Below are 15,261 nucleotides of genomic sequence, written 5' to 3'. Positions count from 1 at the left end.
GTATCAAATGAGCCTCAAGGTATTCTGCCAAACACATGGACTCATGGAAACTTAGTGCCAATCCCTAAAGATAATTCTCCAAACTTCAGGTCCATTTCACTTATCATCTTCTAAGTTTCAAGTCAAAGACAAACTGGCCCTTAATCTGTACGGATTCATGCCTGGGCGTAGTACACAGACATGCTTTGGAGAATATCTTGTTTACTCTAAGAATAAGACACAAACAGCCTTCATAGACCTTAAATCAGCCTTTGATGTAACTAATAGAGACAATATACTTGAGCAACTTGCTAATTTTGGCAGTTAAACTGGTGTTCTGTTTAGCGGAGTCAAAAGAAACAGAATGAAAGCACAATCTTATTGCTGACATTCCAGTTCAACATGCTGAAGCTGTAATATGTTATGCTGATGACATATGCATTATGGCAAAGACCCAAACCCAAGCTCCAAGCAACACTTTATGTATTGGCTCGGAAGACTGTGAAATGTGGTCTCGTAATTTCTGTTGCCAAAACGAGGGTCCTCAATCGTTGCCCATCTCAACCTGTGTCTCGTAACTTTCACATTAACAGCATGCCTTTGGAACTATGTAGCTCTTATAAATATTTTGGAATTAATGTGAATGATGCCAACTTCATCGGCAGCGGTCGTGCCAAACTATTGCAGCGCACTGAACCTCTCGGAACCCTTGTTGGGAAGTGCTATGGAATTAACATCACCTATGCCCGTACCTTCTCTTTCCACTTCATTCGATCTACAGTTGATTATCATGGTATGTCTCTTGTTACTCTTCATTTCACATAACTAGACAGCCTAAAGCCCTAGAGGTAGTACAAAATGAAGTCATAAGCATCATCTTAGGATGGCCCAAATTTCCCAGAATTGTAATCACGAGGAAAGAGCTTGGGTTGACCTTTATGCGACGGGATATCACTACTTAATATTATGTTCTGAGTCAAAATTTTCAAGGAAAATAATGATTCCCTCCACCACAGCTCTACTTCAATTGAGTTTCTATCTTAGCTACGTTGACCATCTGTCTCTCCTACTACAAAAATCTCTTCGCTGATCGTGGCTTCGTGGAAGTAATTCTGATCTCTTGAAGCTGAAAATAAATCACTTATTCAAATAAAGTCTTTAATCCTATTTTTCCTTTGTTAGATATACCACTCCTTATACATTACAAATACACTAAACACATTAATTTGTTGAAATGTTTAACACTAGAGACTATAAACAGTCTTCAGAATATTAAATTACGTGAATGTTTTCCTTTTACTGATGGTTCTGTGCAGACAAACACAGGTAGATCAGGTTGTGCATGTGTAATATCTAAAGAGAATGAGGCGATAGTGTTAACCATTATAAAGACTGAACAACTGGGCCAGCACAACACAAACTAATGGAAATCTACCAAGCCACAGACTACCTTAAAGAAAATGAACGTGTGGGATGATATTCTCTGACTCTTAAAGTGCTTTACAATCGATGAAATATCATTCTCAATATCTAAAGTTGTCTGTAATATTAAAAGAGAAACGTGATAACTGATACAGAGAATAACCTTTGTATTGAATTTGTGTAGATGTTGTCTCGTGTTGGAATTAGGAAACATAATTGTGTAGACCGACTGGGCAATGAGGCAGACCGATTGGGCAATGAGGCAGACTGATTGGGCAATGAAGCAGCAACAAAGAAAATATTTGACCTTGACCTTGACCTTGGCCTATCTAATGTAATATTTTAAACCATACAAGTTAAAATCGTGAATGCTGACCTAAAAGATATGATAGTTGTAGTATTAGTAAATTTGACAAAGTTTGTGACAAGAGGTTACCGGTATGGCCAGCACAAGAACAGAAACACATAATGAGATGTAGTCATAGCTAGAATTAGACTATGATACAGACACATTGAATTGGGAGTTCTTGCAGATATGCTGATGGTGTATCCTAAATTTCCTTGTCCACACTTATTTTTTTTTAATATATATAACACTAATTGAATATCATTTATTGTATTATATTCTCTTGTATATGAACCTCTGTCCTATGTGGCAGTGAACAGCGATAAGCACCCTTAGTGTCAAGACCTGACTAAACTATCTGCATTAGGCAAAACTGTACTTCAATCTCGATAATAAAGTTATTAGACTAAAACAGAAACAGATGGAAAAAAGAAACAAGAAAACTTTACAGCATAACACGCACTCTCTCTCTCTCTCTCTCTCTCTCTCTCTCTCTCTCTCTCTCTCTCAAACAGCATTGCATAACTAGCGGGGCGCCTCGGGTACCCAGATGTTGGGTAACGGAGTTGATCAATTGCGCAAGCTGAGGTGGTAACACTGGTGCAATCCCACCTTGACAAGTCGACCCTGATCTGGTAACACCCTTTCAGAAGGAGGGAGGAAGGGGGGGGGGGGTGTTTTCTATGGCTATACTTGGGGGTTGACATTCTATGATAGTACGGTACATTGATGTGGTAATAGTTTTTTAAGGGTTTTGACCTTTATTTGGTAATACTTATTTGAGGTAGTGGCCTTGATTTGGTAACTTTTTTTTTGGGGGGGTAAGGGGGTAAGGGAGTATTTTTTTATATGGCTACGGTGTTTGGGTTGATATTATAAGGTGGATACGTTGATGTGGTAATAGTTTATAGAGGTATTGGCCTTGATCTGATAACACTTTCTTAGAATGAAGGAGAGAGGGTAAAGTTTTTGTTTAGCTATAATGTTTGGGTAGATATAATAATGGTGATGAACGTTGATTTAGTAACAATTTCTATGAGGTACTGACCCTAACCTGGTAACGCTATTTGTAGAGGTAGAAATGCTGATCTGGCAACACTACTTGTTGATATTTTCTCTAATTCTGGCTACGATATTTTTAAACGTTAAAATTGTTGCTTTGGTAACATTTTTTTTTAGTTTGTTAATGGTAAATTTATTCCTACGCGCGCGCGCGCGCGCGCGCGCGTGTGTGTGTGTGTGTGTGTGTGTGTGTGTGTGTGTGTCACGAGAAATAAAACACACACACACACACACACACGTATACATATATCAACAAACATAAACATAGAAGGATGCACAATTAACTAGCCACTCTACAGCCCCAAATAAACACGAGTGATAATAATAATCACGTCTCCTCTGATGACAACACTCCTCTGACCTATTTACTCAATGGGTGTGGACTTGGCAACACTTCTTGTTAGTGCTAAAAGTTAAATCATCTCTAAGTATAGTTCTGGTAACACTGTTTACTTGTGTCCGTTCCTCTGTTTTTTTTTTTTTTACATGAATTATTATTATTATTATTATTATTATTATTATTATTATTATTATTATTATTATTATTATTATTATTATTATTATTATTATTATTATTATTAGTAGTAGTAGTAGTAGTAGTAGTAGTAGTAGTAGTAGCAAACCCCCCAAAAGCATCACAAAACAAGAATGAAATACTCCAGTAGGTTACACATAGGCACGAACGTTATGCAAGTGTCCTTGTTAATAAGTACGCAAACACGTACTCCTCCTAGCCACCGCAACAAGCACAAGGACCCCCCAGACGCGACCTCGGGAAAGGACCTTGCCTGAATCACCCGTACACACACACACTCTCTCTCTCTCTCTCCGTCAGGCACTAGAGGTGGCGCCTCCTCCCTGAGTGAAGGTCTCAGTAACGTTGTTGTTATTGTAAGACACTGGTGAAAGGTCTCCCTAACAAGCCGGGTTTTATAGTGAAGATGTCTGTCTGTCTGTCTGTCTGTCTGTCTGTCTGTCTGTCTGTCTGTCTGTCTGTATGTCTTTCTTTGTCTGTCTCACATGGGTATTAATAACCCTTAGATCCCTTTTAAACCCTTAGACCCCTTTAAAAACCCTTAGATCCCTTTAAAAACCCTCAGATCCCTTTAAAAACCCTCAGATCCCTTTAAAAACCATTAGATCCCTTTAATAACCCTTAGACCCCTTTAATAACCCTTAGATCCCTTTAAAAAACCCCAGATCCCTTTAAAAACCCTCAGATCCCTTTAAAAACCATTAGATCCCTTTAATAACCCTTAGACCCCTTTAATAACCCTTAGATCCCTTTAATAACCCTTAGATCCCTTTAATAACCCTTAGATCCCTTTAATAACCCTCAGATCCCTTTAAAAACCATTAGATCCCTTTAAAAATCCTTAGATCCCTTTATAAACCATTAGATCCCTTTAATAAATATCCCATACCTTATAACGAGCCAATCTTCCTACCCAGATACAACTGATTACCCTAAAGAGGAGTCAACAAGGTAGTTAGGGTGTTGTATGGTAGTTAAGTAGTAGTTACTGCAATTAGTGGGTGCATTAATTAATAGGTAATAAACAAATAGAGAAGAAAATAAAGAAAATTAGTAAACAAAAGGCATTAGTGTGTGTGTTTGTGTGCGTATGTGTGTGTGTATGTGTGTGTGTGTGTCTATGTGTGTGTGTGTGTGTGTGTGTGTGTGTGTGTGTGTGTGTGTGTGTGTGTGTGTGTGTGTGTGTGTGTGTGTGTGTGTGTGTGTGTGTGTGTGTGTGTGTGTGTGTGTGTGTGTGTGTGTATGTGTGTGTTTGTGTGTGTGTGTGTGTCATTTTAATTGAATTTTGCCACGAATAGCAGCTAGTTTATTGTGCACCCCATACTCATCCTGTGAGCGGAAACGCAAAAAGGATAACAGAGTAGAAGTCACAAAGGATGCCTATCAGACGCCAGTAGTCAGGATATTGTGGCGTAGAATGTTACACCACAGAATTTCCAGTACAATGTTTGTTTATTTCTGTAAATATCTGCTGAGTTACTTATTAAATCTGGATACAGTCATATCCTCTAACTTGCCAACACACACACACACACACACACACACACATGTCTGGTCACATCTGCTTGAGGGACACACTGCCAGAGATGTGGTGACAACATCTAGTGATCTTGCTACTTGCTTCAAATACACGTTTTACTTGACACATCTCTCATCGTGATAAACAATGGATTGGCTAGTGTGTGTGTGTGTGTGTGTGTGTGTGTGTGTGCAGGTGAACAACCACGAGATGCTACCTGCATTAATAGAGAGAGAGAGAGAGAGAGAGAGAGAGAGAGAGAGAGAGAGAGAGAGATTATAAGATTTCATTTATTAACTTATTTATCTCATAATTACTACCGTAGGCTAAATAAGAGATAAACAAACAGACACATACATACATACATACATACATACATACATACATACATACATACATACATACATACTGTACCCCAAATGCATACACAAACAATCAAAAGTAAATAAAACACAAAAACCATCGCAAAAAAGAACCATCGTCTCAGTTACGCAATATGGCGGTGGGGTAGAGGAGACAAAAGATGTCTTCTCGCCATATTATGTTCCTATATTGTAATCTCCTCTCGTGTATGACCCTCGTGGCTTAAACACGGGATTAGGGACGTGGGGGGGAGGGGAATAGGGGATAGGAAGGGGGTTAGAATGGGCTAGAAAGGGAGGGTGAAGGGGGAGAGTGACCGCCCCCCTTCAGCACAGATAGCCAGGGATTCATTTGGGCATACAGTGATGCCAAGTCTACGTATGCTGTGTGTAGTACAGTTATGCCAAGTCTACGTATGCTGTGTGTAGTACAGTTATGCCAAATCTCCTGGGTGGTTTAGGCAGTTTGATGATTCGATAAGTTTAGAATATATATATTTTTTTAGAAGTTTGTGCACATATGTATACTTTCCTACACCTTAGTTAACCTGCAATCACATCTATACACATTTATACATATCGGTAACCACACAAATATGTATACAGTATGACCTATTATGCAAAGACTCCACGACCTTTAATCCGGACACAACAATATGGGTCAACAGCCAGACTAGCTTATTACATCATAACCCTCTTAACAGCCCCCCCCCCAATTACCTCAAGTTGGGGGGGGGGGGTTGTTTCAGCTCCACCCACACACGGTAGGACAAGGAACATGGCACGTAGCTACACACACACATACATATACTCGTACAAACATACGCACACACACTTGGACAATGGCCCCCGAAACGTGAGCTGATAATGGTTACGTAAGGCTGGCTGCTGGGGAGGTGTGTATGTGTGTGTGTGTGTGTGTGTGTGTGTGTGTGTGTGTGTGTGTGTGTGTGTGTGTGTGTGTGTGTGTGTTTAAATTCAATATGTATAGAAACACACACACACACACAACTCCTTTACAATAATCAACAACACCTTACCTAACCTAACCTAACCTAACCTTACCTAACCTAACCTAACCTAACCTAACCTAACCTAACCTAACCTAACCTAACCTAACCAAACCTAACCTAACCTAACCTAACCTAGCCTAACCAAACCTAACCTAACCTAAACCTCAAATTTCCGTATTAAAACCAATAACTATTAAGCCGATATCAACACACAACTAAACTGCACTCGAGCGGGTTTCCAACTCACTCTGGGGGGGGGGCAATATTTTTCAACATTCTGACCTTACCCTTTTACCTTCAGACCCCATATTCATTAGGTCACTATTGGGGTTCCTACTGAATATATCTCCCAAGTATGAATGGTTTAACTCTATCCGTTCTAGAGTTATCGTGTGGACAATAACGGAAGAGAGAGATTCAGGTGATTGGCTGCCCTACATATGCAATCACCTGATGGTAATTATTAATATACCCATAATTAAGGCATTAAAACTCTTCATATCTGTCTATAGGTGAATCACACATTTTAATACCAGCAGGTGACACAGGTAGGTGAAGCACACGTGTTAATACCAGCAGGTGACACAGGTAGGTGAAGCACACGTGTTAATACCAGCAGGTGACACATGTGGGTGAAGCACACGTGTTAATACCAGCAGGTGACACAGGTAGATGAAGCACACGTGTTAATACCAGCAGGTGACACATGTGGGTGAAGCACACGTGTTAATACCAGCAGGTGACACAGGTAGGTGAAGCACACGTGTTAATATGGATCTGTTACTCACCTGAATGCCAAAGTCAAGAATTTAGGTTGATCAAATGTCAAAGATGTGAGAAGAGGGGCAAGGGTGTGAGGAAGAAGGGCAAGACAGGGCAAGGGTGTGAGAAGAAGGACAAGACAGGGCAAGGGTGTGAGGAAGAAGGGCAAGGGAGGACAAGGATGTGAGAAGAGGGGCAAGACAGGGCAAGGGTGTGAGAGGAAACAAAGGAGGTCTAGTCAGATTACTTTAATGGGTACTGGATCAAATAGGCCCTAAATCCTAATAAACCCCGAAAGTCGAAAGAGTCCCAATTCTAATGGGTATCAGTCGTTATCGGGCCCTTTAGCTTTAATAGGCCCTAAGTTTAATGGCTCCCTTGTATTAGAGAGACGATAATAGTGGAAGCCAGTTGTAATAGGATCTTGATTTAATAGGTATCTGTGCTAGTAGGACCTATTTAAATGGTGCCTATTGCTAATGAGGGAAATAGTGTTAATAGGTATTCCTTTCTCCTTCCCTCCTTCCTTCTCCTCTACTTCTCTTTCCTCCTTCCTCTTCCTTACCTCCCTCCTTCCATCCCTCTCCCCCCCCTCCACCTCCTTATCTCGTCTCTACTTTTTCCTCATTCCCTTTCCTCTCCTCCCCTTCCTTCCTTCCCCTTTCCATCTCTCCTCCTCTCCCTCCCTTCCTTCATCTTGCTTCTACATTTCCCCCTCCTTCCCTTTCCTCTTCCAATCCTTCTCTCCCTCCCTCCCTCCCTTCTCCTTACCCCCTTCCCTTAGGTAATCTGGTATTGCATCATCACCCTTTACCTCCCTTCCTTCTCCCTCCCTCTCTTTCCCCCCTCCCTCCCTCTCTCCTCCCTCGCTGTCCTAAATTTCTCACCCCCACTGAATAGCTATGTCGCACACACACCCTCTCTCCCTTCAAAACACCTGCACACACACACACACACACCCACACACACACACACACACACACACACACACACACACACACACACACACACACACACACACACACACACACATACACACACACACACACACACACACACACACACACACACACACACACACACACACACACACACACACACACACACACACACACACACACACACACACACACACACACACACACACACACACACACACCCACACACACACACACACACACCACACACACACACACACACACACACACACACACACACACACACACACACACACACACACACACACACACACACACACACACACACACACACACACACACACACACACACACACACACACACACACACACACACACACACACACACACACACACACACACACACACACACACACACACACACACACACACACACACACACACACACACACACATACACACACACACACACACACACACACACACACACACACACACACACACACACACACACACACACACACACACACACACTAGGTACCCTTGTCAACATATAAAATACAATAACAATAATATCCCCTCTAATATAACTCAACGATAATAATACTAATAATAATAATAATAATAATAATAATAATAATAATAATAATAATACGAAAAATCCCTAGTGGCAACTTAAGCGATGACATAATCTTTTAAAAGTTTCCAATTCATGTTTTTTTTTGTATTTTATTTACATACATTAACCCACAACATTCTCATCTAACTAAGTAACCTTCTTATAAATTTTATACAACATACACAAATATACATATTTTTGTATTTTTTTAAAGTTATAATATACAATAACTATAAAAAGAAGGATTATATTGAGTTTTAATAATGAGAAGTAAGTTGCCAGTTAGAATAATAAATACTACTAAGTTCTTAAGTAATCACTATGTCTTTTGGTGTCTGAGTTATGGCTGATGTTACTAGATAAACGGTAAAGACATTAGACATTGTTTAAGTTTTTATGTCTTATAATTTAAATGATATTAGTTTGTTGTTGATTAGAGATACAGTTAAGTGAAATGAATTATTGTACAGTTATTGGATCCCTGTTGATGAGGAGAAGAAGAAGGAGGAGAAGAGGAAGAGGAAGAAGAGGAAGAAGAAGAAGAAGAAGAAGAAGGAGAAGAAGAGGAAGAAGAAGAAGAAGAAGAAGAAGAAAAGGAAGAAGAAGAAAAGGAAGAAGAAGAAGAAGAAGAAGAAGAAGAAGAAGAAGAAGAAGTAGAAGAAGAAGAAGAAGAAAAATGACATTAATGACATGGATATTACTAAAAAAATACTATTACTACTACTATGAGAGGGAGAGAGAGAGAGAGAGAGAGAGAGAGAGATCCAGCTGCTTGTATAGTCCGGAAGGAGAGGAATGCAAGGTTAGGGTGCATGGGTGGGAGGTGGTGGGGAGGTGGTGGGGAGAGAGGTGGGGAGGTGGTGGGGAGGAGGAGGAGGAGGAGGAGGCAGGTGGGGGAGGAGAATGAGGTGGGGAGGAGGAGGCAGGTGGGGGAGCTAGAAAAGTGGGGAGGAGAGGAGGAGGAGGCAGGTGGGGGAGCTAGAAAAGTGGGGAGGAGAGGAGGAGGAGGAGATATTGAGAGAATACCTGTAGAGAGAGACATACAGGTAACAGTAAAGGTAAGTAATTAGTACGTATGACCGGAAATGACGTCATCCCATTGACCTCGGCTACTCTGTGACGTCATACACATTATAACGGCCTAGAGTATCATAACGGTATGCTATATATAACGTAATGCATGTACTCTGACTACACATTAGTATAGACAGACATTCAGACAGACACAGACAGGGGAAACACATACATACATACATACATACATACATACATACATACATACATACACCCACAGGAAAGACTATGTAACTCAGGGTAGTTAGGTTCGTTGTGTCCTATTGGCCGCAGTTAGATGGCAATGAGTCGTTATGGAGGTCACGTGTCGTAATAATGGGGTGGAGAGTGAGAGGGGAGTGAGAGGGGGGAGAGGGGTGGTATTGTCCTTGGTGGGGATTGGTTACACTGCGTTTGTTTATGTAGGTCATCGAGTGCATTGGTAACACTTGCTATATTGGTTTGGTAATGTGTGTGTGTGTGTGTGTGTGTGTGTGTGTGTGTGTGTGTGTGTGTGTGTGTGTGTGTGTGTGTGGGTGGGTGTTCATCAGTATAGGCTTGCATGTACACATCTACAGTATATCTATATTTATGTAAATATATAATCTCTCTCTCTCTCTCTCTCTCTCTTCCGGGCCGACACACATCCCGAGACACGTGACCTCGGATTCTGCTTCATCATGTTACTCTTATCCCTCTCTGTCTCTCTCCCTACTCTCATTATCTCTTCCTCTCTACTCTCCCTCTTCTCCTCTCCATCTCTCTCGCCAGCTTATCGACCCTTGCCGATTACCGCAGAGAGAGAGAGAGAGAGAGAGAGAGAGAGAGAGAGAGAGAGAGAGAGGATGGTGGGGGGGTGAGATGAGAGGGATGTGTACGTTTGTAATATATGTTTGTGTGTATGTGTCTGCTTGTGTGTATGTGTTTTCCCCGCTGAAGAATGTCGTATCACAGCTTTTATACGTTTCGTCTAATCAAAGGAGGGGTTATTACGTCACTAATCCAGTTCACCCAATGAGATGGCCAGGAGTATTTGTGACGTCACGTACTCAGTTGTTTACCCGGTTACACCTTAACTCCAAAAATAGACACAGATTGAGGCGGGTCAGGTGTGAAGGGCGCCACAACAGATAGTGAATCGAAAATAACAACACAACTAAATCACACGGTATGTCATAACTCATAATAATAATCATACGTCACCAGTCAGTCAATCACGCTCGGGGTCGACACTGATTTGTAAATAGTGAGGATTGGGTTTAATAGGGATTGGTTTAATTGGTTACCAGTTTTAATAGGTAGTAATGGGGGCCTATTAGGACGGGAGCCAATTAGGTTAGGTTATATTGGGACCTATTCAGACTAGGGGCCCATTTGATTTCCATCCTTCTTTACAATTACCTGGTACAGTAAAGCTAATAAGGTCAAGTGACTCACCTAGTATCTTGCCATTGTTGACCTCGGGTAAGCCGCTGGCCGGGTCCTCCTCCAGTTCTCTTTTCAACCCCTTCGTCGTCCCTTTTTCATTCTTCTTTCGTCCTCTGTCTCTTGGTCCTTGTTGATTCTCTCCCACCTCTCTCTCACGCAGCTCCACCCGCTCCATCACACCTTGCACCACACCCTGTCCCCTGGATCTGAGATTGAGCTGGAGTTCCACAGGGTAATTATCGGGAGTTAAGGTCCTCTGGTGTTTGGACAGATCCTGAGGAACCTCGTCATGAGAGTCCCCACTGCTTCTGGTCGTCATCTTATCGGGGCTGTGGAAACCGTGGGCTCTTGGGGGCTCCAGGGAAACATACTTGATGGGAGAGAGACTACCAGGATTAAGGCCGTGGACTACCTGATGGGTCGGGGAGGGTCGAGTGAACTCCGGGAAGTACAGGACTGAATCTGAAGAGGTGGACGAGTTGGATTTGCACCGTCGGCGTGGCTCCAACCAGGGAGCCTCGCTGAGACTCCGCTTGATGGTTGGAAAGAAAGTCGAACGGACACCTGGAAGAGGGGAGAGGGTCTCCTCCCCAGCCTCACTATAACTCCTCCTCAGGTCTCTGGATGCTGCTGTAGAGTCACACGTGGACGTCATCTGGCAGTCCAGGTACCCCGCCTGGGCAGCCGCGTCACCCGTCAGGTCTGGGCTCATATCACCTGTGATGGCGATCTCACCCATGCTGCGGATCACGACAGTCGCCACTTTGATGCCTTGGCCAGATTCGTTAGTTTTGGGACGTTTCACTATGACGCCTTTGCGAGATTCGTTTGGCTTGGAAGGCTTCGTTTCGACACTCTTACCAGCTTCTTTTGATTTGGAACGTGTCACTATTGCGTCTTCATGAGCTTCTTGTGGTTCGGAACGCTTCACTTCGACCTCTTGCCCAGCTTTGTTTGACTCAACACCTTCCACTATGACGCCTTTACGAGCTTCTTTTGGCTCGGAACGATTCTCTTCAATATCTTGACAAACTCTGTCCGATTCGGAATTCTCGATGTCTTCGCTTTCCACAGCTTCGTTTGTTGCTTCGGAACGCTCCACTTTGACACCTTTACGAAACTTCTTTTTCATCCGTAATCTTCACCTCGGTGAGTCTCGCCACCTTTGACTCACTCACACTGAATCACCTCACCTCTCAACATTAAATCACAATTCGACAACTTTCAACACTTTAGTTCCTGTTCTGTCTTAACTCAGTCACTGCGTCACCTCTGTCTGTATATTATCACCGCTAATTTCCCCGTCACACGTCACTTGCGTTACAGTAATTCCCAATAACCACACCTACAACAACACTTAATTAAGGCGCCATATCTTCTGTAGACGAATAGGAGTCAGTATTGAAGACGTGTATGTAAGTCATTAACCCCGTAGTGTAGTTCACCTCCTTAAAAGCCTTCACAGTTACGTCTTAATAACAAAAATCAAGACCCCAGAGGCTTCAAGATCTTAAAAACACTACTCGATTACCATCAGATTATCTTAAAGGATTCAACTCTGTGTTTCTGTAACCTTGTGAGTGTGGAAGATACACGTGAGACTGTCACTTGTTTCCCAGATGACGTCACACAATAACACTGGTCTTGGCCTCAGACGGGTATGTTGTATGTCTCTTGAAAATCGAAGTATTGGAATTCCTCCTCTCGGTTTAAGATCTGTGAAAGATAAGAAAAATAAAAAATAAGCATGATTTAATTTATACGATTAGTTTTATATGTAATGAATAATAAGTATTGGTTTAGCTATAAAACTAGATATTCATAAGAGTCAATTGAATTTAGCCATTATATAATTTAGCCATATATATATTACTCATAGCTTAATTAGTTATATGAAATTTATATAGTAATTAAATATATTAATAAACCTCCAATAAAAAATTTCAACCTAACACATCCGGATATTATCACCGACGACTCTCAATTAACCGGACACACACAGACACACACACCTCTACATGACTTGACATACGGGGAACGACATCTTGAATATCCGGACACCGGTTATGGACAGACTGACCTCACAATATTTTCCCGGATTTTTATTATGAACTCATTTCCGGATACTGTAAGAGGAAGTGTTCTTCTTATTGGTCATACATAACTGAAGGCTCTCCTCTGTTTGGTGGGATTTTTATTTGTCATATCTGTGATTGGTGGAGATTTTCCCTGTTATGTCTGTGATTGGTGGAGATTTTCCCTGTTATGTCTGTGATTGGTGGAGCTACGAGTGTTATATTCTCTATCTATCTATTTATCTAATCTATCTATCTATCTAGTGCGAATTACTGTACCTTTCCCTGTAACCGTGTCTGTAATTGCACCATATCTTACCTGTACCTCAACTGTACCTGTAACCTATAATTTTCTCACTATTAGTTCGATGATAGATAGATAGTTAGATAGATAAAGAGAGAGATCACAAACAAACAAACACACCGAAGAAATAGAGAGAGAGAGAGAGAGAATGTGTTACTAGGAACTAAGTGGAGGAAGTCTCAGCGTGTCAAAGTGAATAGTCATCAACCAAGATTCTCTCTCTCTCTCTCTCTCTCTCTCTCTCTCTCTCTCTTTATCTATCTATCTATCTATCTATCTATCTATCTATCTATCTATCTATATCTCTTCTGTGTGTGTGTGTGTGTGTGTGTGATCTCTCGCTATCTACATACATACATACATACATACATACATACATACATACATACATGTACGCTACACGGGCACAATCAAACAGGCACAGATGGACAGAACTAATCGTATGAGCTTCCGTGTTTACATGACGTCAGAACTGTGTACGCAACAGGACACGAGCACACTACTGGAGCAACAGAGATTCTCAGAGCCAGACAGACGTAAATTTATTTTTCCTCATAAGTAATGACGTAATAATGACGACAGTATCTCAATGACTCACTCATTTTAGCCATGACACAAAGTTTAAATTTCCAAATAAGTTGAATTTCTCATATGAATCACTTAAGCTATTTTCTACCACAAATACTCAGAATTCACGTAAAATTACCCCAATATTTACCGGAAATCACCCTCCTACCCCCCCCCCCACTCCCCACCCAGTCAATATTTCACTACTGCATCCTCTTCCCCTCCCTATCATCTGTCCTCTACCCACCTCCCCAAAAAAATCCCCATAAAATTCCCCACACCCCAAAAAATCAGGTTTATAGAGTCAATGACAAAATTTCGACAATATTTAATTTTCGTTTAAGTTCCCGGATATTTCCCCAAAGTTTGTGTTCAGGAGTTGCGAAAGGTGAACACCAGAAAGAATGTAGCATAACTTTCCTAGTTTTATCTCGCTGATAAAGGTGTACATGTGCATTTATGAATACATACATACATACATACATACATACATACATACATAAGGTAAGGTACCAGTTCACTTACCATAATACACAAAAAACGCGCGAAATGAAACAGCTGACTAGCCATAAAAAAACGCGCGAAAAAGATCAGCTGATTTACCACAGCAACAACAACACCAAAAGCGCGCGAAACAGATCAGCTGACTTACCAGGAGATATGACGTCACCCATCCACAACACGTTGCAGGGAGTTCTGTGCTTCACTCAACGTCTGCTCAGTGTGAATGAGAGTTACTTCGGTGCTCACTCTACAGCAACAATTAACAAACACCACTAATTTGTTCTTCCAAGTCTTGTTCCAAAATGTTCTAGCACTTTTATGAACATTTGTAGGTGTTCAATGTCACGGATCAACGCTACAGGGTGGACTAATCCTCTCTGACCGTATCTCGTGTTTTGTCAAGTCCGAATTCCCAGGCAGGCTTGAGATGGTTATACACAAGGACTTGTCATTTACCAATCAAATGTAAAAGTGGATTTTCAACACTTGTGCTTATCACTTCACAGGCACCAAAGTTCTAAAGGGCTTGTATCTTCAGGTCACTAGGATGAACTACTTGTATCAGTGAACCTGAGCTCAACAAGTCTGACGTGTAAGAGCTCTTTTTAAGTCATATATATATATATAAATGCAGACGATACCTCAACACAAGTATCACGATCACGTACTGTACTTTCCCAGATCACTTTAAGTAAACGACTGAGTAATCTCGGTCACCAGAACACACAATACACTCACACAGACACTTCACCGTCTCACCATTAGGCTGGACT

At 41.5% G+C, this 15,261-nt stretch overlaps 1 protein-coding gene across 1 annotated transcript in view; it reads right to left on the bottom strand.

Annotated features, from left to right (window-relative positions):
* Positions 1-15,031, bottom strand: part of LOC121877659 (putative mediator of RNA polymerase II transcription subunit 26) — a 98,202-nt gene extending 83,171 nt beyond the window's left edge. The window contains exons 1-2 of the mRNA XM_042383476.1: positions 14,637-15,031; positions 11,048-12,754 (exon numbers count right to left, since the gene is read on the bottom strand). Of these exons, the coding sequence (XP_042239410.1) occupies positions 11,048-12,170 (1,123 nt within the window). The 5' untranslated portion in view covers positions 12,171-12,754; positions 14,637-15,031. The remainder of the gene's footprint in view (positions 1-11,047; positions 12,755-14,636) is intronic.
* Between the last annotated feature and the right edge of the window lie 230 nt (positions 15,032-15,261).

This window comes from Homarus americanus, unplaced genomic scaffold (genome assembly GCF_018991925.1).
Source record: "Homarus americanus isolate GMGI-L3 unplaced genomic scaffold, GMGI_Hamer_2.0 scaffold13550, whole genome shotgun sequence".
NCBI lineage: Eukaryota > Metazoa > Arthropoda > Malacostraca > Decapoda > Nephropidae > Homarus > Homarus americanus.
The sequence above is the reverse complement of the archived record's forward strand: the minus strand, read 5'-3'. Positions and strand labels throughout refer to the sequence as shown.